The sequence below is a fragment of the Ambystoma mexicanum genome, chromosome 5q (genome assembly GCF_040938575.1).
Source record: "Ambystoma mexicanum isolate Mex_15411 chromosome 5q, UKY_AmexF1_1, whole genome shotgun sequence".
Classification (NCBI taxonomy): domain Eukaryota; kingdom Metazoa; phylum Chordata; class Amphibia; order Caudata; family Ambystomatidae; genus Ambystoma; species Ambystoma mexicanum.
Window position 1 is genome coordinate 1,263,554,906 of NC_090933.1, and position 27,347 is coordinate 1,263,582,252.

The following is a 27,347-nucleotide window of genomic DNA, read 5'->3' on the forward strand; positions in this document are numbered from 1 at the left end:
AGATCAGGGCACGTGGATCAGAGGGAAGTGGGTCAATGGGAGTGATCAGGAAGCGGGTAGAAATTATTATTATAAAATGTATAAAGTGCAGACTAAGGCCCAAGGGCCTCTAGGCACTGGGGAGGGGGGTTGGGAGCAGCCCAAAGCAATCGGTTGTAACAGGTTAAACTAAAAAGACAAGGAGGATTAGAACAGATGAGTCTTCAGTGCTCTCCTAAAGGGGAAATAGTCAACCAGTGCTCTCAGGTATAGCGGAAGAGCATTCCACAAGCTAGGGGCCAGAACTGAAAAAGAACAGCCACCCAGATGCTTGCGATGGTATTAAGGAATCTTGCGGAGCACATGGGATTCAGAACGCAGACTTCTTGCTGGACAGTACCTTTCCAATTTCTTTTTAAGATGAGGGCCGACATTGTGCATGGCTTGGTGGACAAAACAGAGGATTTCTAAACTCGAACTGTGCGGCCACCAGTAAAAGAGCAAGAGAAGGAGACAGACGTGGGACCTCAAAAACCAATCGCGCTGCTGAAGTCTGAAGAACTTGCAGCCTCTGAATCTGGTACTTCGGCTGCCCCAACTAGATACCCTTACAGTAATCTAGGGAGCCCATTATAGTAGGAGATGGTCAGTTGTCATCCAGCGGGCAATGTCAGTGAGCATAGTAGGTTACCAGTGTAATGCAGTATTCAGAGGGAAGCTGGGGAAGAATGTTCTTCGATGCTTCCAATTTTCCAAAGCCCGCACTGCAGATGGCAGAAATCTGGGCTTAACGTGATCCGCTTGGAAGAAGTTTCACTTCAAGGCTTTTAACAGAGGCACAGGCGGGGGGCGGACAAGGGCCCAGTCACTCGGGCTAGTATTGGGAATTCCAGAGCTGGTCCTTCCCCTGAGGCCCAACCACCAGTACCTCGGTTTTATTTTTGTTCAGTTGCAGCCAATTGGCCGACATTCAACTACCATCTTTCTCCAAACAGTCTCGCAGTTTCTGGGGCGACACAGCTTGAGAAGAGTCCAGCCGAAATATAAGCTACATATAAGCTATGCGTCATCAGCATAAGAGCATTCTGTAATCAGATCGGCCAACATTCGAACATACAAATTAAAAAGAAGAGGGCCGACCCCTGCAGGACTCCACAAGATAACTCCACAAGAGGGGAGAGAAACGCTTGAAAGGAAACTGTTTGAGAGCGGCCTTCCAAAAAAAATCTGAACCATAAAAGGAGGCAACCGTTAACACTCGCTTGCTCCAGCCTAGTCAGTAAAATTTCGTGATATACCGTGTCAAAAGCCACGGAGAGATCAAGGAGAATAAGTACTCCGGTCTCTGCGCGGTCCTGAAGCAACGCAAGAACATCTAACACAGAAATCATTGCAGACTGTGTCCCCATCTTGGGACGAAAGCCGGATTTAGAAGGGTGCAGGCAAATATGCTCTTCCAGAAATTTAGAAATCTGAGGGGAAATCACAGCCTCCAACAGGTTCATCATTGTTGGAAGCAAGGTGATAGGTTTATAATATGTAGGCACTCAAGGGTCCAGATTGCTTTTTTTCAAAAGGGGCAAGACTACAGCATCTTTAAGGGCAGGCGGCACAATGCCCATTGAAAAAAGAATACTGCAGTGCGTCAGTCAACATGCCCAAGGCCCTTTGAGGAAGTGCTTTCAGAATGTGAAGAGGGACCGCATCTAGGGGGAGGCCGATTTAAGGCCTGTGAGGGCTATCCAAGTAGTTTCATCATCTATTGGGTCAAGTGTAAAGGTGTTTACCGAAATTGACGAAAAGGTGCCATTACTAGGCTGAATCTGTGGGATGCCCTCAGCAGTCTGGCGATCTTTAATGCCCTTACGAATATCAAGAATGTTTTCACGGAAAAAAGTACTGATTTCATTGCATCTTAACTGGGCATCAGGAGGTTTAATGGCATTACCCGCGGGGCACGCTAAGAGTGCCTTAGCTACTAGGAATAGTTCTCTAGAAGCGCAGGCTGCTTCAGTTATGCGGGTGGCATAATATTTAGTTTTTACTATTATAGTATCTACTATTAATAGTAAATTACTATTGCAACATGCGCATGGAGCACGAGATTGAAGAAACAAACAATTATAAATGCTCAAATTGAGGCCATGGGGTTGGTCAGCTAAGAATCACACTGCAAACCTTGCCAGTACCATGTGAAATGGCCTGGCAGTGAGGATGCAATGATTGTAGTATCAGGCGAGCTCTTACAGGGGATGTGCCTAATTGGGGGAACACAGCAGCAACAACACGCATCTGGATCTGTAGAGCAACTGTCTGACCTGTAGGCATCCCTCAAGGAGGACTCGCCCCAAACACTTTGACCAGTTAGGAATTTGGTAACATCCCCCAGCCAGAGGGTGGAGAATCCCTCGGTGAGGAGGAAATTTGCTAATGGTGAATGACAGAGACCAGGCTAGACCCAGAGGCATCGCTGGGGCTTGGACCACCAGATTAAGAGTTAATGTGAAAGCGCCTCTGGTGTCCCAAGTACTCAGAGGCTCTTACAATTCAAGGCAAACAGTAAATGCATCTTATGTCCCCATTTTGGCAAATAGCAACTCCAGGCTTTACTGCGGTGTAGCTCTCCAACCTCGCGGAAGAGCTGCTGTCTATCTGCCCAAGGAACGCTCCCTCCTGGTCTTTGGGATGACCAGGGACAACTTGCCACTGACATTTCCTAAAGAGCCACACCAGCTGCCCAGTACCACCACCGGTATAACTTCATGTCCTTCTCGCAACTGCTGCTCATATGACGGTTCAACGTAAGGAACCCCCACACGCTCACAAGCACTGCCAGTGTGCTGTGCTCTGCAAAGTCCTGTCAGAGTCACCACCAGAAGACCCTGCCTGGTACCTACAAACTGCTGAAATAATCTCGTTTTTCACACTGAAAAATTCCGTCACTACAGGATACATACTCTACATAGGCTGTGCATGGTGAGCTCATCAGAATGCCCTCACCCCCTCCTTTTCAGCCAGGCTCTTAGTATGACTTTATTCCATGCCCAGCCAATCATTAGACCATGAATGGGCTAGAAGTCTTAACTGCATCTATTTTCAGGCCACAGTCAGTGGTCCCTCATCTCTTTCTATGCCCTTGTGGGGAGTGCTGCTCTGTAAACTCCATGGTATAGCATTGCAGGACATTCACTTTCTCATTTAAGGTAATACAGAAGTAGGATTTTACTTATTTGCAATCAGTGAATAATAGCTCATGTTAAGGGTTTGGTTGAGTAAAGGTAAGAATTGGTGGAGCGAAGAAAGACAACCAGACTCGCTCACCAATAAAGAGTGAATGGTGTAACCCTCCAAAGGACACTCTGCTTGCCAAAAAATCAGGGAGAATTTACTCACGGCATCAAACAGAACATGGGTACATTTGTGTATGCATGTGACGGTGGAAATAAATCCATATCATTAGTCCAGGCGGTATTACCTGTGGTAATACCGCCAAGCTCATTTACCGTTACCGCATGGGGTCAACGGGAAGGGTCTACATGATCAGAGTCGTGCTCTGTTAGTCCCCATTTTGGAGAGTCCAATCGCGGTTGGAATCTGTAATGCTTGCGTGGCGAAAGATATGGACCGCAGAAAAGCGGGCACTAAATAGGAGTTTTGGGGCTGAAACTCCTAGTTCGACTGAGTGACAACACATCCAGTATTCTGAAATGCCAGAACTTTTGAAACTACTGCTAAAGAAACTCAGCATCAGGCCCTTTGCGACGTGCCTATGGATTTTCCTGGCTAAAGTTGAGTAAAGATCCTTCCCAGCAAGTCCCAATGCAAGGAGGTTCTGATGTTAGTCCTCATGTCTCCCCATTGCCTGTAGAGTAACAGTGGCCCTCTCCTGAGCAGACCAAGGGGTTCCTCGCAGTGATCATGGTCGCTGGAGTAGAGGTTAGCGAAGCATTAGTAATGGAGGTACCGGATGTGCCTGGCTGCGGTTATTAATCAGAAGCCGATCAACTAAAGGTACAAGAGTCACTGAAAGGGGAATTACCCCGCGTAGGGCTTTGCTGCTTCCAACCTGAAGGAGCAGATCAAGAATTAAATGCTTGCACCGCACTGGCACACGCCTGGCCGCTATGCAGGGATTGGACCGAACACAAAACAACCAATGAAAAAAACACCAATACCAAAGTAACTCATTGTTTATAAAACTAAAAAGGGGGTGTGAGAGGGAATAGTAGTTTTGGGGGTGGGGGGAAAGTATTATTTTAAAAATGAGGGAGTTTTGGGGGGCCGCTTCAAAAAACAACTAAAAAGAAATTCGTTATTTTGTATTCGTTATATAATTGCAGGTAACCGCCTGGCCTCTAGCAAACCATATCAGGAAGGACAGCGGTGTCCATGGAGGAGACATCTGGGCGCTGGGAACAAGTGTATTGTTTGGGAAAAGCTCGGCGCTCACTGCTGCTTTGGAATGTAATGGACTCCAGGAGGCGGGATTCAAGAAAAAGACGTTTATAACCAAACCAAAATAAGGAGAGGATGGCGGAACTAAAAAGGCACTTTATAAACGGATTTCTACCACACTATAAACATAAAGAGTAATCAAATAAAGTGCTCTGAGTTTAGGTCTCCGGAGGATGCGGCAGGCGGGGGGGTGGGGGGGACGGGCGTGCCCATTTATATTACCAACGGCACATCATTTTCAGTTTCCATAACCTTTGACGAGACGTGTGGTGCCCGACATATGGAGGCAGCAGTGCCCAATGACCAGGAAGTCAAAAGAAATAACCAAGAGATGCACATTGAATCAGGCCTCAGAATGTGCACCAGCCATTGATGCATGATGATCTGCTCCTGGAGAGTGAGACATGCTGTGTTGTGTGCACCATTGGTGCATGATAATCTGCTCTTGGCGAGTAGGAAATGCTGTGTTGTGTGCACCATTGGTGCATGATAATCTGCTCTTGGCGAGTGAGACGTGCTGTGTTGTGTGCACCATTGGTGCATGATAATCTGCTCTTGACGAGTAGGAAATGCTGTGTTGTGTGCACCATTGGTGCACGATAATCTGCCTTTGGCGAGTGAGACGTGCTGTGTTGTGTGCACCATTGGTGCATGATAATCTGCTCTTGGCGAGTAGGAAATGCTGTGTTGTGTGCACCATTGGTGCATGATAATCTGCTCTTGGCGAGTGAGAGCACCATTGGTGCATGATAATCTGCTCTTGGCGAGTAGGAAATGCTGTGTTGTGTGCACCATTGGTGCATGATAATCTGCTCTTGGCGAGTAGGAAATGCTGTGTTGTGTGCACCATTGGTGCATGATAATCTGCTCTTGGCGAGTGAGACGTGCTGTGTTGTGTGCACCATTGGTGCATGATAATCTGCTCTTGACGAGTAGGAAATGCTGTGTTGTGTGCACCATTGGTGCACGATAATCTGCCTTTGGCGAGTGAGACGTGCTGTGTTGTGTGCACCATTGGTGCATGATAATCTGCTCTTGGCGAGTAGGAAATGCTGTGTTGTGTGCACCATTGGTGCATGATAATCTGCTCTTGGCGAGTGAGAGCACCATTGGTGCATGATAATCTGCTCTTGGCGAGTAGGAAATGCTGTGTTGTGTGCACCATTGGTGCATGATAATCTGCTCTTGGCGAGTAGGAAATGCTGTGTTGTGTGCACCATTGGTGCATGATAATCTGCTCTTGGCGAGTGAGACGTGCTGTGTTGTGTGCACCATTGGTGCATGATAATCTGCTCTTGACGAGTAGGAAATGCTGTGTTGTGTGCACCATTGGTGCACGATAATCTGCTCTTGGCGAGTGAGACGTGCTGTGTTGTGTGCACCATTGGTGCATGATATTCTGCTCTTGGCGAGTAGGAAATGCTGTGTTGTGTGCACCATTGGTGCATGATAATCTGCTCTTGGCGAGTGAGAGCACCATTGGTGCATGATAATCCGCTCTTGGCGAGTAGGAAATGCTGTGTTGTGTGCACCATTGGTGCATGATAATCTGCTCTTGGCAAGTGAGACGTGCTGTGTTGTGTGCACCATTGGTGCATGATAATCTGCTCTTGGCGAGTGAGAAATGCCGTGTTGTGTGCACCATTGGTGCATGATAAACTGCTCTTGGCAAGTAAGAAACGCTGTGTTGTGTGCACCATTGGTGCATGATGATCTGCTCTTGGCGAGTGAGAAATGCTGTGTTGTGTGCACCATTGGTGCATGATAATCTGCTCTTGGCGAGTGATCTGTGTTGTGTTGTGGGCACCATTGGTGCATGATAATCTGCTCTTGGCAAGGGAGACATGCTGTGTTGTGTGCACTATTGGTGCATGATAATCTGCTCTTGGCGAGTGAGAGCACCATTGGTGCATGATAATCTGGTTTTGGCGAGTGAGCCATGCCGTGTTGTGTGCATCTGGATAACAGTCGTCCATGCTATGCGAGGGACTCCTTTGGCTGGCTAGTAGCTTGCAACGTGAAATGTTTACCCCTGTGCTCGTTGTGCTCCCCCAATCCTTAACCTTCGTCACACCAAGATTCATTCCAGGTAAGTGGAGTTGGAAGAATGCAGATAAGTCACTCGCCTAGCACGAATGGCTATTTGGCTGGCTAGTAGCTGGCACCTTGAAACGTTTACCCCTGTGCTCCCCTAATCCGCAACCTTAGTTTCAGTCTGAGATTCATTCCAGGATAAGTGGAGTGTGAGGAATCTGGCCCCGGGAGAAGATGGGGTAACCGGGGTGGGGCACCCTCCAGGTGGAGGGCTGCAGCAACATCTATAACAGAAGCCAAACTACGCAAGGGAGTACACGGGGGGAATACACGGAGGGCGCGATAGTGCGAGAGAAAAGACATATCTGGAACCCAAGAAGGCGTTCTATGCACGTACATGGTCGGACCAGATGGGCTTGGCGGTCCCAGTCTATCACCCGCCGGTGCCTGTGGAATGAACGTGGTGATTAATTCGCCTGTAACACAAGCTCCTCTATACGAATGCGTTCCCATCCCTGCAAAGGCCACTGTGTCTTACCCGTGTCACTGCAGTCACCGGCCAGTCGGAATATTATGCAGGACTTTCCTGGAACCTAACCCACTTGGGTGAGCAGCAGCAGACTCCTATGCGCTGGCCGGTGAAGGCGGCAAAGGGGCTCTCTGACTTCCCTTCCCAAGACACTACAGTGCCCTGGGTGCCCCTGCCATGCCAGCGTGCTCTGGTGGCAGCACTTACCAATACTCTGGCCGCCACACGCCCCCAGGATCCGCCGGGCCTTCTGCTTGGCATCTTCAGGGAACTTGTTCTCATTCAGCAGCTCCGGGTACAGGCAGAGCGCAGTCACCTAGAACCGGCATAAGCAGAGGGAGTCAGAACCGGCACATGCAGAGGGAGTCAGAACAGGCACATGCAGAGGGAGTCAGAACAGGCACATGCATTACATAGAAAATACGGGGCTACAACTCCCAGCATGCAACACGCAAATCTAAGGCTGACCTAACGCAGGTCATGGGGCTTCTTGGCAGCCATGTGTAAATCAGGCAGACATTTCGAATCCTCACCTGGACACAAAAGCCCTCCATTTATTCCAAGTGCAATGCAACAGGTGTGGCTTGCAACTGTTCGCAGTCAAAGCTAATGTATGGCCTCATAGTACAACTTGGCTCATTTTGCCGCAGTCTTTTCATCTGGGGGCCAGCATCCTATATCCCCCAGTCCACCCACTTCTACCTTACCCAACATTCCTCTGCCTGCCACAACTCCAAAACTTACTGCAGTAAAGCACCAAATTGCAACTCGGTTCAATGCGGATAGTCAGCTGTGGCCCGATGGGGGAAGCTCTAGAAGTGGGGGGCACTAGATATGGGGTGCTCTGCCAGTAACGAAGAGGGAGGCTGCAGAAACATCCCGATTGCGTAAAAAAGCAGGCTTATTACGCACACTAAATGCGACAAACTACCTCAGGGTCAGGAGTATGTATAGAGCATGGCCACCAGGGGTCAAGTTACATCCCTCGTAGCACAACAGCGCCACCGGGACCCCATTATCAACCCCTAGGCTATTTCCAAGACTCAAAACTGGGAGCCAATACGAAAATTCCAGCCCCAACGGGCGCAACCTTGATAAAGACCCTTCAAGGTCGAAACACGTGTCGGCTGAGCACATAACAATACAACTGTAATTCTTGAACACCGCAACTAGCGTGGGAACTAATGTATACAAAGGTTTCTAAAAACTGGAATTGAGAGGTAACCAGGACCGTTTCTCTAAACCTTCGTACGGGTGAAGTGACCGAACCCCACGAGTCGTTACATAGCCTTGGACTTGGCATCCATGCCCTTGCGATCCCCGGGAGAATAATCGATGGTAGAATTCAGGTTTAAACGCTGCCTTTACATACGAGCTGCTCTGCAAGGGGCCCTTTTCTCTTGATCTGGAATTAATTAGTGAATGTATGTCAACCATGTGTGGTACTGGCATACCTGCCTAACCTCCGGAATTTTTCCGGAGACTCCGGAATTTTAAGCATTTCTCCGGGTCTCCGGAAAAGTCCCGTGAATCTCAGGAATTTTGAGATTCTTTCCGGGTCCCGTCATATTCTCCACCTGATTGGCTGCCGCCGGTAGCAAATCGGGTGGAGAAGTGGCCGTGACCCGGAAACGGCTCTCAATGCGGCCCCTGAGCCCCGTAATAGTGCTTTCAATCCATATCATTGGATTCAAAGCAGTATTATTACGGCGGCGGTGCCACGTTCATTTTGCTTACCAAAATCATTAATTCAATGCTATAGTAAGCAAAATGAAGGGGGCGCCGCAGCAGAAATAATGCTGCTTTCAATCCAATTACATGGATTGAAAGCAGCATTATTTCGGCGCGGCGGCGTCTTCAGTTTGCTTACCATTGCATTGAATGAATGTTTTTCAGTGCTATAGTAAGAAAACTGAAGGCGCCGCCGCCGTAATTATAGTGCTTTCAATCCAATGGCATTGATTGAAAGCACTATTATGAAGGCAGCAGCGCCTTCAGCCTGCTTCAGTTTTGCTTACTATAGCATTGAATGAATTATTTTAAATGCTATAGTAAGGAAACTGAAGCCTACAACAACCGTGTTTACCTTTTGGGCGTGTGGGCGGAGCCGTGTGCAGATGGGCGGAGCCTTGTGTGGCTGTGGGCGGGGCATAAATCTCAGGAATTTTGATTTCGAAATGTAGGCAGGTATGGGTACTGGGATCTCGTGGATCTTCAGAGAGTGCCCGCCCATCGCAGCCAGGGGAGGAGAGACTAATGTAATCTGGGGTCCTCCTCCTTTCTAAGCTACCGTGTCTGGTTTGCAGAAAGTCTGCAGCTTGCAAACTCAGCATACCCCAATGGTTTAAGGGGGAACTCAGAGTCGTCCTGTGGGGCACTCTCTCGCACTTCTTCAGAACATCATTCTGGTAAGGCTGAAGAAAGGGTCTGGCTCGCCTGCGAAACAAGTCCCTTTACAGTGTGGGTTTGGGGCCAAACTAGTAAGGCTGCGTGGCTCGGCGTGGGAAGCAGTGGATGTCGCTGGGATGGAGCTACCCCTCACAGAGACATGCTTTCAGAATCGAATGTTTGTCGCTTGAGTCTCTTGAACATGTAACTTGCTTGTACAGGTGAAGGTGTGAAGTGTGTACTGAGCACTTTTGGTCTTCTTGCGATGGCATTGCGACAACATGCTTGAAGAGTGCCCGGGGGCGATCAATGCCATGCTTTGGCAGAGACCCAGAGCCCTCAGCGCGTAACTTTGCAGGTCAGCACCGCAGCTTTTGAGAAGTGTGTTTTTGGTGTTGTTGGGTGTGTGGCAGTCTCGGGGTAGAAGAAAAGGCCTCCATAGGCCGTCGTCGATCAGGTCCTTTTTAGCCGGCAGACGAACTAAGGGTGCCCCAATGGTACCCTCTTGCCGGGTCCGATTTGTCACATTGTCCATGCTACTTGACTCTTAAGACCTTCTCGGAGGGGGAAGTCTTCGGGGAGGAAGGATAGCCCAGGGGCAACGCGTTTGTCTTAGAAGCAAATCAAGACAATGCAGCGCAACACAGGTTGGATCCTCATCCCACGCGTAGAAACCTCTCATTGGTATTAAGTGCGCTGTAAATTAACTCTTAGAATTTTATAACAAGGCTTTCGACTCTATGGCATGCGCTGTTCCTTTAGGGTCTTGGGTTTAAACAATTTTCACAGGCCAAGCACTTTCCTCAGCGTGGTCCCTTTCGTGATAAGGATTGTCCCGACCTCCAGACGGCGGCGGAGAGGTCTGGGTTGAAGTCATAAAACCGCGTGCTCATGCACATATGGAGCAGCCACACGCTTGCTCCTCTCTGCCCGTTTCCGGTCATCACCTTTCTTTATTTCCTCCCTGTTCCCTCAGTCCTGGGATGGGAACAGACACCAAACCTTTGAAGGCAATGTTTGCAGACCTTGGGAGGGGCAGAAGGTGTGTTCTCCATTAAGAGGGAGTAGCACAAGACAGTAAACAATTATACTAAAGTGTGGCAATGCAGTCTTTCTCGAACTTGTGTAATGCCGAGCCCATCAAGGACCACATTGACTCCCTGGTCCCTGCTCTGGTCGACTTCTGCAACCACTCCTTCACCAGTGAAGCACTCCCTTGTGCACCCTCTTCTTAAGAAATCCTCAGCCGACCCGTCCTGCCCAGGCAACTATCACACAATCTCCATCACTCCCTTCCTGGGCAAACTCCTGGAAAAGCAGGCCAACTCCCAGCTTAATCTTCACACTGAACATGATGAACATGATGGTTCATGTTGGTTGTCTACGTGACCATCAGTCTGGCTTCAGAGCTGCCAGAAGCACAGAAACTGCTCTCCTGAACATCCGTTAAGACCTGCTTTCCAACCTTGATTCCAACACCCCCTCTGTCCTCATCTTACTTGATCTCTCTTCTGCCTTTGACATGGTCAACCATGCCATCCTGCTCAATCGTCTCCATGATAACCTGGGTATCACCGGTCAGGCCCTGGCTTGGCTGACTTCTTTCCTCTCTGATCGACCCTCTCAGGTCCAACTTGGGTCCTTCCTCTTCTCTATATCGATCTCTACCTGTGGTGTCCCCCAGGGGGTCTAACCTCTCTCTCTGGCTGTTTAACCAATACCTGGCATTTCTTGCCTACCGCATTGCTGCTCTCTGCCCCAACTTTCAGTGCCATGCGGATGACACAGCTCATCACTGATTGTCTGTCTGCTATCCAGGAGTGGTGTGCCGCCAATGATCTCTGCCTTAATGCCAGTAAGACTGAGATTCTCCTCATCGGCACACCCGCTCCCTCCTTTCCTGTCGCTCTCTGGCCGATCTCTCTTGGCCCTCGTCCTGCTCCCATCTGCGAGGCAAAAAACCTTGGGGTAATCTTCGACTCCACACTCTCCTCACATCTCTGACATCTCTAAGAAGTCACACTACCAGCTGCACCTCCTCAGAGGTATTCTTCCTTTCCTCTCCTTCCCCCAGAAGCTCATGGTCTCCCGCGCTCTGGTTCTCTCTGGGCTGGACTATTGCAACAGCCTCTTTCTAAATCTGCCTGCCTCTACTCTCTGCCCTCTGCAACTAATCCAGAACAGGACTGCGAGACTTGTCCTTGGCCTCAAGCCCAAGGATCGTATCTCTCCAGGACTGAATTCTCTGTACTTGCTCCCAGTGGCAGCGAGGATTACGTTCAAAATCCTCTGCATTGTTCACAAGGCCCTATGGGGCCTTGGGCCCAAATACCTTCAACTCTCTCTTCCTAAATATCTTCCTTCCCGAGCTCTTCGCTCATCCACCTCCACCTCTCTCCAGGTCAGTCGCTTCTCCAAGCAACGAGTTGGTGGTAGATCTCTTTCTTTGGCTGGGACATCCCTCTGGAACAGCCTCCCTGAAACTTGAGAAGAACCATCTCCGGTTCCGGAAGCACCTCAAAACCTTCCTCTTTGCTTCTGTCTTCTCTCTTCCTCTCCCCTGCTGAACTCCTGGCTAAAACTGTACTGGATACCTGGCCACCCTGTGATCTCGGGTCCAGGTTCCAACTAGTTACACACCCCCTCTGCCTGCCTGGCCACCCTCACACTTGGGGACTGTTCTCTGTATCCCTACAGTCACCCACCAGCACTTGCCACCGGATGTCTGCACTTACCCTTGCACTTGCCACCAGCTGGCCGCACTCCTCTCATTGTTATTGTCCTTTACCCATGTACTGCACTGTCCCCACCCCCCTCCCACTCTGCACTTTTCCTCTCCCCCCCACCCCCTTCCCCGCACTTGCGCGATCTCAATGTCACCTGGCCCAGTAAGATCGTTGCCTTTCTCTTCCCTCTCTTGCCCTCCCTTGCCTCGTCGCGCCTTGAAACACTTGTGTATAGGCGCGTTATAAATGCCATATCATATCATGGAGTTAAAGCCATTCCCAATGGCTAAACGGGCCTATTAAGTGGGCTGGGAACATGGCCATGGCCTTTGCCCTGCCCCTGGACAACACAACCATAACTTGCGTCCCCCCTACTGACGTAAGGCAATGTACACTGCCAAAAATAACTTGCTAAAAGGACTTGGGGTTAAGTTACATATGTAAAAAGACGGCATTTTAACACTACAAGTACAGTGTTGCTGCCTTCCGAAACACTTGCACTTCTAACTTTGAAAATGAGTGAAAACACGTTAGCGGGAGAAGTTATTGGTCATTGTAGGCTTTAAAAACATATATAATGAGTGAAAAAAAAAAGTTTGCTAAGGGGAAGTTACGGTTGTAGCCAAAGTCTAATAATCTGAAATGTACTAGTCATGGTAAGCGGTAACACCACATCTCGCACCACACCGTGCACTGCTTACACCAACACAGATGACATATTGCAAGCGCTATACTGCTCCTGCATGGTTTCTTGGTGCTATTCCGACACAATACCAGATTGCTAGCGCTATACTGCCCCAGCGTGGTTTCTTGGCGCTCTATCGTAAGCAGTGACACCACATCTCGCACCACACCATGCACTGCTTACACCAACACAGATGACATATTGCAAGCGCTATACTGCTCCTGCGTGGTTTCTTGGTGCTCTTCCGACACAATACCAGATTGCTAGCGCTATACGGACCCTGCGTGGTTTCTTGGCGCTCTATGGTAAACTGCGACGCCACATCTCGCACCACACATGCACTGCTCATACAGGCCGATGACGGATGCTAGCGCTATACTGCTGCTGCGTGGCTTCTTGGCGCTCTATGGTAAGGTGCGACACAACATCTCGCACCACACCATGCAGTGCTCATACCAACACAGATGAGGGATTGCTAGCGCTATACGGCTGCTGCGTGGTTTCTTGGCGCTCTATGGTAAGCTGTAACACCACATCTCACAACACGCCCAGCTCATACCGACACAGGACATATTTCTAGCGCTATGCTGCCCCTGCCTGGCTTCTTGGCGCTCTATGGTAAGCTGCAACACCACACATGCACTGCTCATACCGACACGCATGGCATGGCGGTGGGGCGCACGCAGACTGGCCCTGCAGCGGCTCACCTGCCGGAGGAAGGTGATGGGCTTCTGGCCCATGGCCTGCGCATCCCCGATGTTGGCTCGGATCACCTCCGTGAACGGCTTCTTCACGCCCTGCGAGGAAAGAAAAGAGAGGGGGGGCTGGTAAGAGCAGAAGCGAGAACACCTGCACCTGCTTTAGACTTGGAATGCATCGCTGGTACCTTGAAGAAGCGGTTACAATAAGCTCATTATAGCTATGAAGCACGAGATAGTGAGATACAGACGCTTACATCAGCGCCCCGAATAGATTTCATATAAGTTAGAAAGCCTACAGGGGGCAGGCAAGCACTGTGCACATTAAAAAAGCTAAAAGTCGCAAATAGCCAAATATCCCCTTTCCGACAGACTGAGTAATGCCCACGACTGAGTTTTTTGATGAAATATCTTGCAAATTGTACATTTTAAAGAATATTTGTTCAGCAACACTGGTCAAAACTCCTCGAAGCACAGTGAAGTAGCTCCTCAAAGTGGTCCACTTGGACCAACAACAAACAAAAAAAACACACCCACAATAGCCTGCTGGGCACTGGCATGTAGGCCAGTCCGAGTTTGCAGCAGAGGCCAGTCTCAAACTAATGCATGGGAGCTTCCCGCCTATACCTGCGATCCAGTGTGCCCATTGCACACGCACAGAGAACGTTGCATTTGTTGTGTGCACGAATGATGCACATTGTGCCCTCTGCCAGAGAGAACGTTGCATTTGTTGTGTGCACGAATGATGCATTGTCCCCCCTGCCAGAGAGAACATTGCATTTGTTGTGTGCACTAATGATGCACATTGTGCCCCCTGCCAGAGAGAACATTGCATTTGTTGTGCGCACTAATGATGCACATTGTGCACCCTGCCAGAGAGAACATTGCATTTGTGTGCACGAATGATGCACATTGTGCCCCCTGCCAGAGAGAACGTTGCATTTGTTGTGTGCACGAATGATGCACATTGTGCACCCTGCCAGAGAGAACATTGCATTTGTTGTGTGCACGAATGATGCACATTGAGCCCCCTGCCAGAGAGAACGTTGCATTTGTTGTGTGCACTAATGATGCACATTGTGCACCCTGCCAGAGAACGTTGCATTTGTTGTGTGCACGAATGAGTTAGTCAATATCTTTCCTTTTTTTATCATGACATTAAAAATATAATTCAATTCACTTTTCTGGGAGCATAGGGTCATGGAACAATTGACATTGTGGTGTTGACCAATTAACAAACCTCCAATACAAACTGCGCTAATACAACCACATCCGCTGAACCACAGACAACCGGTGAAACACCAACTACTGCAAGACTCACCTGCTTAGAAACAATCACCGAAGAAATCTTCTCCACACTTATCAAGGACACCAACCTTGCAGGGTGTCCAAGGGATCCCTTGCCCCCTAGACATCTTCAAAGAAATTCTCAACCACAGAACCGCAGTGACACACTTCCGGAACCTAATGAACCTATCACTTAAAACAGGACTTGTACCAACCGCCTTCAAATCAGCATACATCAAACCACAAGCAAAAAAGCAATCAGAAAGTGCAGAAGACCCAAGCAACTAGAGACCGATATCCAACCTGCCCTACCCAGCGAAGATCCTGGAGAACCATGTATACAAGACTCTACTTATATAAGTTGAAACTAACGGAATACTCAACCACTCACAAGTTGGCTTGAGACCAATGAGAGGAACAGAATCAGCACTCCTATTGATCTGGGACGACCTAAAATAAATGCAGAGAACAGCGCCCAATCTGCCCTCATACTACCAGCCATATCTGCAGCATTCGACTCATTGAGCCGCGCAACACTAATAAAAAGACTATTGGAATGTGGCATACAGGAATCCGCACTAAGGTGGCTTGCCTCATTCCTCACAAATCGAACCAAAAGACCCTAATTACCACCTTTCATCCCAAACACCAAAAACATCTCCTGTGGAGTTTCAATTGGGTCCAGCCTCTCTCCCCTGATTTTCAAAATCTACATGTGCCCCTTGATGAAACGGACTAACCTCGGAGGAACAGCATACTCAAGTCTAATTGCCAACCTTTGGAACACCATGCCCAAAGAAATTAGAACCACAAAAGACCACATCAGCTTCAGGACACAACTCAAAACCTGGTTATTCAACAAACAAACAATGATAGGCGCAAAGGGACAGCAACAGCAAAAACATTCCCAAACCAAAAGAACCACACAAAGGGATGCCGTAGCAGATAACCGCGGCAAAATCAAGCAGGACCGAAACACCACACCGCCCACAATCACCGCACTCCTCATCCCCCAGTCACGCCCAACAACAAGAGTGATCCACGAAGAGAAAGCCGCCCCATCAAGACAGATTCGGGGAGAACACCCACATGAAATGTATGCACCAATGAAAACCCAGTAAAGCATTAAAACCTAACTTGCCCACCCACACAACTAGGGCCGCCCGGTCAAGCACTACTTCCTCAATTCATTATAACACCAGCTGTGCACCCATTCAGCAGCCAACCGCACAGCAGGTCCAAACCCAACTGCTACGACTAAACCCGGCTGTGTAACCAGGAACACACACTAGTTACAACCAATCCTCTGCCCTCAAACCCGTAGGGAAGTCAGCCTCCAGGTTTGGAGAGGAGGCAAGATTGGTTGACAGACCACAACCAAGAACGTTGGAACATATCATCGAGCGACAACGAAGACTCAAACCAGAGGCATCATCAAACTAACAAATTTACAAAGCCACTTCCCATCCCTTTCCTGCTCCTCCAGCATAACCAACGCCACAATATATGGCTAATGGGATAGCCACACTAGACAGACACACCGAGAACGAATCTAATGCTCGCACCCAACCAACTCAGACACTGGAAAGAACATTAGAGGGGACAACCTTGAAAATAGTCCCCAAATCCATCCACACTAGACACGTGCACACCAACACAATACATTCTAACACAGAACAGTCATCCGCGACTCTGGAACCCATATGGATACAACTAACCAGTGTGCCTGACCGCAAACCCGACCCTAACATCACTCAACACACACACACCCTACACAAACACTAGCACACATTCGAGGCACTCAGTGCTACCCATATGGTTACAACATGTGGGGCCTCCTGAACAAACTCCCACGTGCAAGACAACACTCAGAGACACCAGTTGCTCCTGGTTCTGAACCTATCCTATCATACTATCCCCACTAACACAACCAGGCCTCTTCTCTTGCATAGCCATGCGAGTGCTTGGAGACTGCCGTTGGCTGGTAGTGGTGCACGTTATAAATCAACATAACAATTGTATTTAGAGTTACAGTACATAAAGGCCCAGAAATTCCTATTAAGGCGGTTACACAGAACCGGGAAACGTGAGCAAGTAATTTGTCCACGATTGCACAAATTGCCCCAGTGGGCAAGCTGGGATTTCAGCTCTGGTTTCCTGGCTCCATCCATTGCAACTCAACCACTGGGCCCTATTGGGCCACACACCATTTTGTTTTACACCAAAAGGCAATGCTTTTTCTGCACAGCCTAATCCAGAAGTCTGTGTTCAATAAATCGGACTTGCACAGGGCTCCGTTGCAGTCTAGCTAGGTTTGTGCTTTATAAATTCCATACGGCATACGAAAACAACCTGGCAAGTGTAAAGACGCAGGGGCATTCGTCCCAGGATCCCCAGAGGTTTTGAGTGAGGACGAGGCCGTAGAGTGTGCTCTAGTGGCTTGGGGAGGCTATAGGGTGGAGGGCGGTGTTCATAGAAGTTGTATTATGGGTAGGTTAGTGCTAGTGCGAATATACATCGCATGAGGAGCGAAGCACCATCTTAGATACAAGCAGCCATATTGAAATTGAGGTCTAGCGCGGAGCTTCCACCAAGACATTGGGCCCAGCCAATGGCGGTAGAATTAGGCTTGGGCACACGAGAATAGCTTGCACCCTGGGCAACAGTGAGAAAGGCCAGATCCAGAAATTCATAACCCTTCCATTGCCTTATGCTTCCCGCACTCAGACCTTAGAAGGAATGCACCTTGCAAGGCCATGAGGGGGCTGAGAGCTCTCTGCGCACAGTTATCCCACGAAAAGGAGGCCACAAGCCTCTGACCTTCCCCGCCCCGTCCCAACAAGTGATAGTGCCAAGATGCCCCTGTCCCAAGGCCCCAGCAATCCAAGGTACCAGACAGCCCCGGACCACTGATGACTGCCATACCTCCAATCGACCAGGAAACATCAGAATGCAGAGACAGGCTGCCCACACTATTTAGTCGTGTGATTTGTGCTGCGAGGTGCCGGGAGGGCCAAAACAGCAAATCTAAAATGAGGGTGGAGCGACTGGGAAGGGCGCCAACGTGTCTGGAATCAAGCTGGGGTTTGTAAATTGCAGTCACCTCGAAAGTATTCTCCAAGCCCATGTCTGCAGTGCCAGGTGCACACTAGGTTAGACAGCGGGAATTCATTTTTAAAAATGTTTAATTGGTAATTAACCGCTGCCACGCATCCAATGACGTACACGGAGGAGCCCACGCAGAAGAAGGTGGACAGAAGGAGCTTGGACCAATGGCCTGGCATCTCTTAGTGAACAGGAGGCCTATGAATAGGATCTCAATAACCAGCCGTTTGGATTTGTAACCCTCGGGAGGATAGCTCAGGGGCAACGTGCTCGCCTTGGATGCCAGACCACCACAGGTTCGATCCCCAGATCCGCGCTTCGAAACCTCTGGGTATTAAGCGCCTTCTAAATAACCTATCATATCATATCACATATCATATCATGTAACTTACGTCATTGATGACGCTGTGGGCCTTTTTAACTTGTTGCTTGTGGCTATTTTGCCCGAACGTTCCGTACCAGCAGAGTACCTTTTTGTAGAACTAAACCTTGTTCTCCTTGCAAGAGGCGTGCTGGGCCTTTTTCCGCAGTGGGTTGCCTTTTTTTCTGGTGTGAGCTTTGAGGGGGTTTCTCTACACAAGTCATTAGTCACATTCACTCTCAAGAGGAACAAGATCACACAATGGCTTGAATATCTGACAATAATTGGGAAGCAATCCAGAAAACTGCACCGGTTAAACATGAGCCCTACTGTGCTGAAAGTTGCAACTTGATACTGGAGGGACGGGAAAGGGACGGGTAGGTTACAAGTGGCCCCCATTGTATTGCCACGGATAGCATTGCACTCGGTCCAACAGAGCATTCTTCCAGACACCAACAGAGGTCACCACAATGAACAGGTTTGCAAAGAACCTACGTCGCGTTACCTGGGAACATGTGTTACGCTGCGGGGCCTCCCTGCATTCCAGCTGGGCCATTGCAAGCAAAGGGGGCCAGAGTGCCATGAAGAAGCAAGATCAAAAAAGCAGCGAGGCAGGGTGAAAAATGAACCCCCTGCCACCCCTACTTGAGCCGTCCTTTGCCTCAGCAATGTGTTCTATTCGTCTGACGAGGGGCTTTGCATTGGGGCCCCCTGGAGCCTTGGGGTCCCTTTCAAATAAATCTGAAAGGTCCTGGCGTCGACCCTGACAAAATCAGAAAAAGCAGCATAACTCAAGATAAGCCAAATAATAACATTGGTCCTCAATTGTGGTGAAAACGAAGATGGCATCAGTGTGCATCTTTGGGCATACGGCAGAAACGTCCAGGTTTTTGGGGTCGCACTCAAGGAGTCAGGTGAAGCACTCTTGACCGATCTCCTCTAAGGACAACGGGCAGTGTAGAGTCCTCGGACACGCCGCACAGTCTACACTATGTAGCCCTTGTTTGGTGCTTCCACTTGACACCGAAAGGGATCGGCCTGTGCGGTCAACACTTCTTAGAAAAGGCGTGACCCCCATGTAAGAGGTCACTAGAGGAAGTTATAGTCCTCAGCCACGACCAGGTTTATTTATTATTTATGCAGTGTTTGTCGGACACATGGACACAGATTATTTATTTATTTATGCAATGTTTGTTGGATTCCTGTATCTGACAAACATTGCATGACTAAATACCCCTATTAATATCACACAGGATGCAGCCACCCAACTGCTTTCAGAGGGGAGCTGCAGGAGCTGTATGAACAGAAATCACCCTGTTGGAATAGTACCCAAGGGGACGTTTAAAAAAAATGAAATGTGCAGATTGTGCATTTTAAAGAATATTTACTCAGCAACACTGGTCACACCAGTGCCATGGAAGTGGTTTAAAGTGGAATTGATATATAGTGTGGAGTTTGGAAAAGAAGCAGCCTGAAAGAAATGACACCGTTTTAAACTGATATTTTACATTTCCTTTGCTCGGAGGTGAACTGCCAGCTCCGCCTCCTCTAAATCCCGCCTCTTTGGGCCCCCACCCCGACCCTTGTGGGACCCCCCCACCAATTTCTTTACATTTCCACCACTGGGTACAGGAACACATTTACTATTTGCTTTTCTGTCTTCCAAAACTGTTGTGAATTGTCTCCGTAGAGTCTGTAACACAGGAACTTTGCACCAATGCAATACCCATTTGTCAAACTGTGGGAGAAGGAGGGCGTTTCGGTGGAATATTGCCCCAGAGCAGTGCAAAGGTCATATACAGAAGTGGCGGTCGTAAATATTCCCGATGAATGCGCATGCGCGGCCGAGCGCAGAGAGGACGCCCCAAACCACCAAGGATGGTTGTGGAGGGGCGGGGGAAGGAAGAGGGTTCATCTGATGCAAAATATCTTTTAAGGATGCATGTTACATCACACTATTTGTGAGAAAATGGGCAAAAGCCAGAACATATCCAACACAACAGTACACAGGAGCCTTTTCCAACACATGCGGGGACAGAAGCAATTACTTCACACCATACTCCCCCACCACTCAACCCTAGAAACCAAACGCTTGTAAAATCTGCATAATGTGGTGCACTTACACTTAAAAGCCCGCCTAATAGCATTGCGGTGATACTGTTGCATCGAGAAAGTGTGCCTAAAAGCGTATCCCTGGTATAGTTGCATCTTTAAAGGGAAATTCACTGTTGATTTTAGATTGTGCCTAATACCCCCTCTGCGCAAAGTGGAATTTAGAAGTGTGCCTATTAACGTGCCCTGGCTGACTTTAGAAGTGTGCCTTATAGCGTGCCCTGGTTGACTTTAGAAGTGTGCCTAATAGCATGCCCTGGTTCACTTTAGAATGTGTGCCTAATACCCTCTCTGTGCAAAGTGGAATTTAGAAGTGTGTCTATTAACATGCCCTGGTTGACTTTAGAAGTGTGCCTAATAGCATGGCCTCATTGAATTTTGAAGTGTGCCTAATATCCTCTCTGTGCAAAGTTGAATCTAGAAGTGCGCCCATTAGCGTGCCTTGGTTGAATTTAGAAGTGTGCCTATTAACGTGCCCTGGTTGACTTTAGAAGTGTGCCTTATAGCGTGCCCTGGTTGACTATAGAAGTGTGCCTAATAGCATGCCCCAGTTAACTTTAGAATGTGTGCTTAATACCCTCTCTGTGCAAAGTGGAATTTAGAAATGTGCTTATTAACATGCCCTGATTCACTTTAGAAGTGTGCCTATTAACCAGGGGAGTTGCTAGGTCTGGAAAAGACCCGGGGCTAAGCTGATGTCGGAACTGTTGGGACTGGGGGCTAGCTAGTCTTTTGGCTGTAGCTCCTGAAATTCTATCCGGGGCTACAACCAAAAGATCAGGGGCTATAGCCCCCTTAGCCCCCCCCTAGCAACACCCCTGCTATTAACGTGCCCTGGTTGACTTTAGAAGTGTGCCTAATAGCATGGCCTCATTGAATTTTGAAGTGTGCCTAATATCCTCTCTGTGCAAAGTTGAATTTAGAAGTGTGCCTAATAACGTGCCTTGCCTGATTTTAAAAGTGTGCCAATAACGCACCCTGGTTGAATTTAAAAGTGTGCCTGATATCTTCTCTGTGAAGAGTTGAATTGAGTTGCCTAATATCCTCTCTGCGCAGAGTTGAATTTAGGACTGTACCTATTAGCGCGCCTTGGTTGAATTTTGAAGTGTGCCTAATATCCTCTGTGCAAAGTTGAATTTAGAAGTGTGCCCATTAACATGCCCTGGTTGACTTTAGAAGTGTGCCTAATAGCATGGTCTCATTGAATTTAGAAATGTGCCTAATAACGTGCCTTGCCTGATTTTAAAAGTGTGCCAAATAACGCGCCCTGTTTGAATTTAAAAGTGTGCCTGATATCTTCTCTGTGGAGAGTTGAATTGAGTTGCCTAATATCCTCTCTGCGCAGAGTTGAATTTAGGACTGTACCTATTCGCGCACCTTTGTTGAATTTAGAAGTGTGCCTAATATGCTCTCTGTGCAAAGCTGAATTTTAGAAGGGTGCCTAATAGCGTACCCTGGTTTAATTTAGAAGTGTGCCTAATAGCATACACTGAATTTAGAAATGTGCTCATTAGCGCGCCTTAGTTGAATATCCTCACTGTGCAAATTTAAATTTGGTTGCCTAATATCCCCATTGCAAAGTTGTTTTGGTTGCCTATTATCCTCTTTCTGCAAAGCTGAATATAGAAGTGTGCCTATTATCCTCTTTGTGCAAAGTTGAAGTTAGAAGTGTGCCTAATAGCATGCCTTGGTTGAATTGAGAAGTGTGCCTGATAGTGTGCCCTGGTTGTACTTAGAAGTGTGCCTATTAGCGTGCCTGGCTGATTTTAGAAGTGTGCCTAATATCCTCTCGGTACAAAGTTGATTCTAGAAGTGTATATAACACCACCACTCTGGCATAGCGGAATTTGACAGTGTCCCCAATAACGTCACTATGCCAAAGTCTAGAAAGTATGCCCTATATCGGGTGAAGTGGATGCCCTATATCTGGGGAAGTATGTGGATGGAATGCGTGAAGTATCTGGATGAGACGGGTGAAGTATCTGGATGGAACGGGTGAAATATGTGGACAGAACAGGTATAGTATGTGGACGGAACGGGTGAAGTGTGAGGACGGAACGGGTGAAGTGTGAGGACGGAACGGGTGAAGTGTGAGGACGGAACGGGTGAAGTGTGAGGACGGAACGGGTGCAACATGTGGATGGAAAGGGTGTAGTATGTAGATGGAATGTGTGAAGTATCTGGATGAGACGGGTGAAGTATCTGGATGGAACGGGTGAAGTATTTAGATGGAACGGGTGAAGTAGTTGGATGGAACGGGTGAAGTATGTGGACAGAACGGGTGTAGTATGTGGACAGAACGGGTGTAGTGTGTGGACGGAACGGGTGTAGTGTGTGGACGGAACGGGTGTAGTGTGTGGACGGAACGGGTGACGTGTGAGGATGGAACGGGAGAAGTGTGAGGATGGAACGGGTTAAGTGTGAGGATGGAACGGGTGAAGTTTGTGGATGGAACGGGTGAAGTGTGAGGATGGAACGGGTGAAGTGTGAGGATGGAACGGGTGAAGTGGGTGGAACAGATGAAATGGTACAACGGATGAAGTAGGTGAATGAACAGGTGATGTGCTTGGAACTGGTGAATGGAACGTGTGAAGAGGACGTATGTGAATGGATGTTGCATGGAGTAAGGATAACATGGGTAGAACGATTGAAAGGAGCAGTGTGAAGATGACGTATGTGTATGGATGATGCATGGAGAAAGGATAACGTGGGTAGAACGAATGAAAGGAGTAGTGCATAAAATGGTGGAGTGCATACAATGGTTGAAGTACATGGAATTGATGGGAGTGCATGGAACGGATGGGAGTGCATGGAACTGATGGGAGCACATGGAACGGATGGGAACGCACAGAATGGCGTGAGGTACATGGAATGGTTTGGAGGGAATGGAACGTCTGAAAGAGCATTGAAAGGGACGGTCTGAGTGCTTGAAACGGCCGTAATGCACGGAATAGTCGGAGTACATGGAACGGATGAAGTTCATGGACCTATTGGAGTGGGCACGATCTCAAGCACCTAAGGAAAACCACCATACTCACGCTTACTCTCTTCTTTACACCACCACTCAACTGTAACACAGCGATACTATGACACCATTCGGTATAGCTGTTCTCATTCCATCATTTGCCTCAAACCCCCCCACCACTCTAAACACTGCTGGCTACACACCCCCCAGCCAGGCTTCTCCTCAGGCCTAACGCAGCCACAATCGGTCGGGATAAATCCTGCCAGAACGCACACATACTCTTGATCTCCCAACCATCACACCTACCGCTAGGAAGCAGCTATTACACAAATGTCACACCAGCTGCACACATATCCGGTGCTCACACGCACCTTTGACTCTCTCTACTCTCTCTACTGACTTGAACTTCGGTTCCCGAGGGCGTTCAACCTAACAGCGCCTTCAGACCATACCAATGGTACATAAAATGCTATATAAATGCAAAGTAACATAACATGCTCAGGATGCCTTCACCGACCATATATGGCAGTGTAAGAATGTTCATGCGGGCAGTGCTCTCCCCACATACACTCTGAATTGCTAATTTTATTGTCTAACTCACAACCCTTCCGGGTGTGTTTCTGCCATTTTTCATTACAGGGCTGTGAGGGTGATCTTTGGACACCCTCAGAACTCTGTGCACATGCTTAAACTTTAATGAAGTAAGTGCACCCAGTGGTAGAAAGAGTGCATTTCCTGATTTGACACCGATGTTATTTTGCACATGGTTAGTGACACATTCATTTTCTATTGACTGTAGAGCAGGCGACGAGTCCTGAAGAAGACTAGCCCTATCCGGGTGATGAGCTGAAACTAGGAGTTCATTTAGCACTCGTTCATTTCATGTTTAGAAGACCATGTGAACTGCACATTGTCTCGCCTAGTACACGGACTACATATGATTGCATTCATTACATTGGGATGTATTTGACTTTAGAAAAAAAATGTGGTCGATGTGGAATTTGCGACCACACAATAGATTGTGATTCAAGAAGAGCCTCCCTGTTGAAGCCTGATTGAACAGTATAGGATAATTCTGTTAACCACACTTGGGGTGTTTCGCTTTTCCTTGCTCGCCATTGTGACACTTTTTCACTTTTTTCCACATCATTCTTTCCTCATTTCTTGCGTTTTTTGTGATCCTTTTAAGAGGTGCATAACATGTGCTCTGTAACATGTATGTGTTGAAGCCAGAATATTGCGGGGATATAGATTTATTAAATGATATATACTGATCATTTAAGAGCATTTATTCACCCTCATTTCCCCCTTGCTTTTGGATTGATAGTGCCCAGTAATGCCAGCATTGCCACTGTAAAACTACAAAGCCTTGATGGCTCTGCCAATGCATTCTAGTGTTCCCACATTAGAACTGGTTGCCTTTGTCCAATGCTGCCACTGTGATAACACATTTGTGCGATGTACCCAATAATGCCATGTCGCCACATTAAGAACACAAATGCCGCCTGCGGCAATACACGCTAGCCCTGCAACAGAACCAGTGCTTTAAGTGGGCCTGGGCCTGCCGGCGCCGGGCCCCGGCAGTCTCCAGAAGGTGGGGCTGAGCCGGGGCTCTTCCGGGCCCCACCCCCCCACCGACCCCCTTAACCCCCCTCCCGGTTCCACACAACATTGGCGGGATGCATTATCCCGCAGCTGCAACGGGAGATGCGCCCGCCATTAAGTCAAGCAAGCTGACAGAAGTGCCAGCCAGCCACAGCAACACTGAGGCTGGCAGCACTTCTGTCAGTCAGTGTAACTGCCTCTGATGACCCCTCATCAGAGGAAGTTACTGTCCCTTTGTTTGCCCTCCCCAGGTCACTGACCCTCGCAAACCCACTTGCTCCGTGATCTAATATGCAGATTAAATCACAGAACCCGCGGGTTCGCATAGGGTGAAAGGCGGCTCGGGCTCTTTGATCTATGTGCTCTGAGCAGAGATCACTGGGCCCGAGGCGTCTATCTCCGTTGGCAAAGCTTTATAAAAGATGCCTTGAATTGTGTACCTTTCAAGCAATCTTTTATAAACATAGAAATATTTCTATGTTTATAAAAGATGGCTTGAAACGGACAAAACCACCTTGGGTTTTGTTCGTCATCAACGCTTTATAAAAGATGCCTGGAATTGTTTACGTGTCAAGCCATCTTTTAGAAACATGTTACAAATGTCTATGTTTATAAAGGTGGATTGAAAAGTACACAAACCATAGTAAGGTAAGCACACAAGTGTGCGTAACATATTATGGTTTGTGAACTTTTCAAGCCACCTTTTATAAAGATAGAAATATGTAACATTGCTACGTTTATAAAATATGGCTTGAAAAGTACACAAACCACAGTAGTCAACATATAAATGCTCACATACATTTATATATTTGTTTGCACACCTTACTACGAGTTTTGCACTTTTAGGCCACACCTACAATGAAAGCAACGCCCCCAAACGAGCCCCCCCTCAATTTCTTACCCCACTTAAAGCACTAAACAGAATCCTCGCGTGCACTCCAGTGCACACTAATCTCGCCCAGAACTTTTCAAAGCCCCCTTCCCTTTCCATCCGAATCACGGGCCACCCTTCCCCTGCAACGCACACACATTCCATACTCCAATCCCAAGCACATTCACACACATGCATAGGCAGGCCCAAGCATGCACACACATAACCAGGCTGGCTCAGAGAGCGAAACTGCTAAACAACCCTCGCTGAAGAGTAATGCAGAACCTCAATGGGCCCTGCAATGCTGGGAAGCAAGCCACCCTCAGCTTTGCGTGGCCCAGTGGGCAGGGATGCCCCCACAATAGTGTGTCAGCCCAGAGTGCTTGCTCAGTAGCTCACTGTAGAGGAGGGCGCGGCCTGGCTTCACCACCATGGGTGGCAGGAGGACATGCTGTGTTACCTGGTAAGGACGAGCCAGCCCCCATTAACAATCTATTCACATTTTGGATTAACAAACTCTTCACAGTCACAGATTGAATTTGCTTCTCACAACACACACCCAGGAGTGGAGATTGCGAATCTTAACCTAGTAGTTTAAGGAAGTGTGTGTGTGTGTGAATACAGCCCCCCCCCACCCAAGAGCTGATTGAGAGACAGAATGAAGAGCCCCGCACCTGGGGGTCGTCGTGATCGTCAATAGATCCATAATGTTAAGGCCCGACAAGTGTATTCCTTCTTTCGCTTTCTTCCCTCCCTTTCTTTGGGGCTGGGGCATCCATTGGGCACTCTCTTTAGAGAGAGAAAGCGAGAGAGAAAGCGAGAGAGAAAGAGAAAGCGAGAGAGAAAGCGAAAGAGAGAGAGAGAGAGAGAGAGAGAGAGAGAGAGAGAGAGAGAGAGAGAGAGAGAGAGAGAGAGAGAGAAAAAGGCAATCGTCAGCGGTACATCTGCCCTCCCCTGGCACCGCCACTAGGCCTGAAACCAGCAGCAAGGACCAGTGGGGATCTGAAATGCCGACCAAGGCAGGGATTCAAGTTGCTGCGGGATATTCTACTCCCGCCAGTAGCCTATCAAAGCCTGCTTTGCTGGACACCAGCAGGAGCTCCTTTCAGATGGCCAGGCAGCCATGTCCAGCTAGGTTAGTGATGTGGGCGCTTCATGCATGGAATACAGGGGCCATCTTTGCATAGTCTCGCGTCACGCGTCTCCAACTGCTGTCACGCAAATATAGTCATCCAACATTAAACGTGCGTGTTTGAGAACGTGCATAAAGGGACATTCGGGCCGACACACCTGTAAGACATTTAAAGCAAACCTGGTCATAAATAATGTACAAGCCGCTGTGGACGTTGAATGGGCTCACACTCTGCGAGCCCAGAGGTTCATCTAGCTGCTCACCTAGAGAGAACTACGAGCAAGCATTTCTGGACTCGGCTGTTCCGAGAGCGAGAAGTTGGCGCGCTGCCGCCAGGGCGCATGCGCGGCGCACATGCGCAGTTTGCGCACAGAGCAGCGCCGCGTGCAGTTCTGACGGCTTGCTCTCTTCAGCG

The 27,347-nt window shown here is 48.5% G+C and overlaps 1 protein-coding gene across 4 annotated transcripts in view; it reads right to left on the bottom strand.

Moving 5' to 3' along the window:
* Positions 1-27,347, bottom strand: part of LOC138498003 (alanine aminotransferase 2) — a 454,912-nt gene that overhangs the window by 104,002 nt on the left and 323,563 nt on the right. For all 4 annotated transcript variants that reach the window (XM_069621785.1, XM_069621784.1, XM_069621782.1 and 1 more), the window contains 2 exons: positions 13,504-13,593; positions 7,205-7,313 (listed from right to left, as the gene is read on the bottom strand). In XM_069621785.1, coding sequence (XP_069477886.1) covers positions 7,205-7,313; positions 13,504-13,593 — 199 coding nt within the window. The remainder of the gene's footprint in view (positions 1-7,204; positions 7,314-13,503; positions 13,594-27,347) is intronic.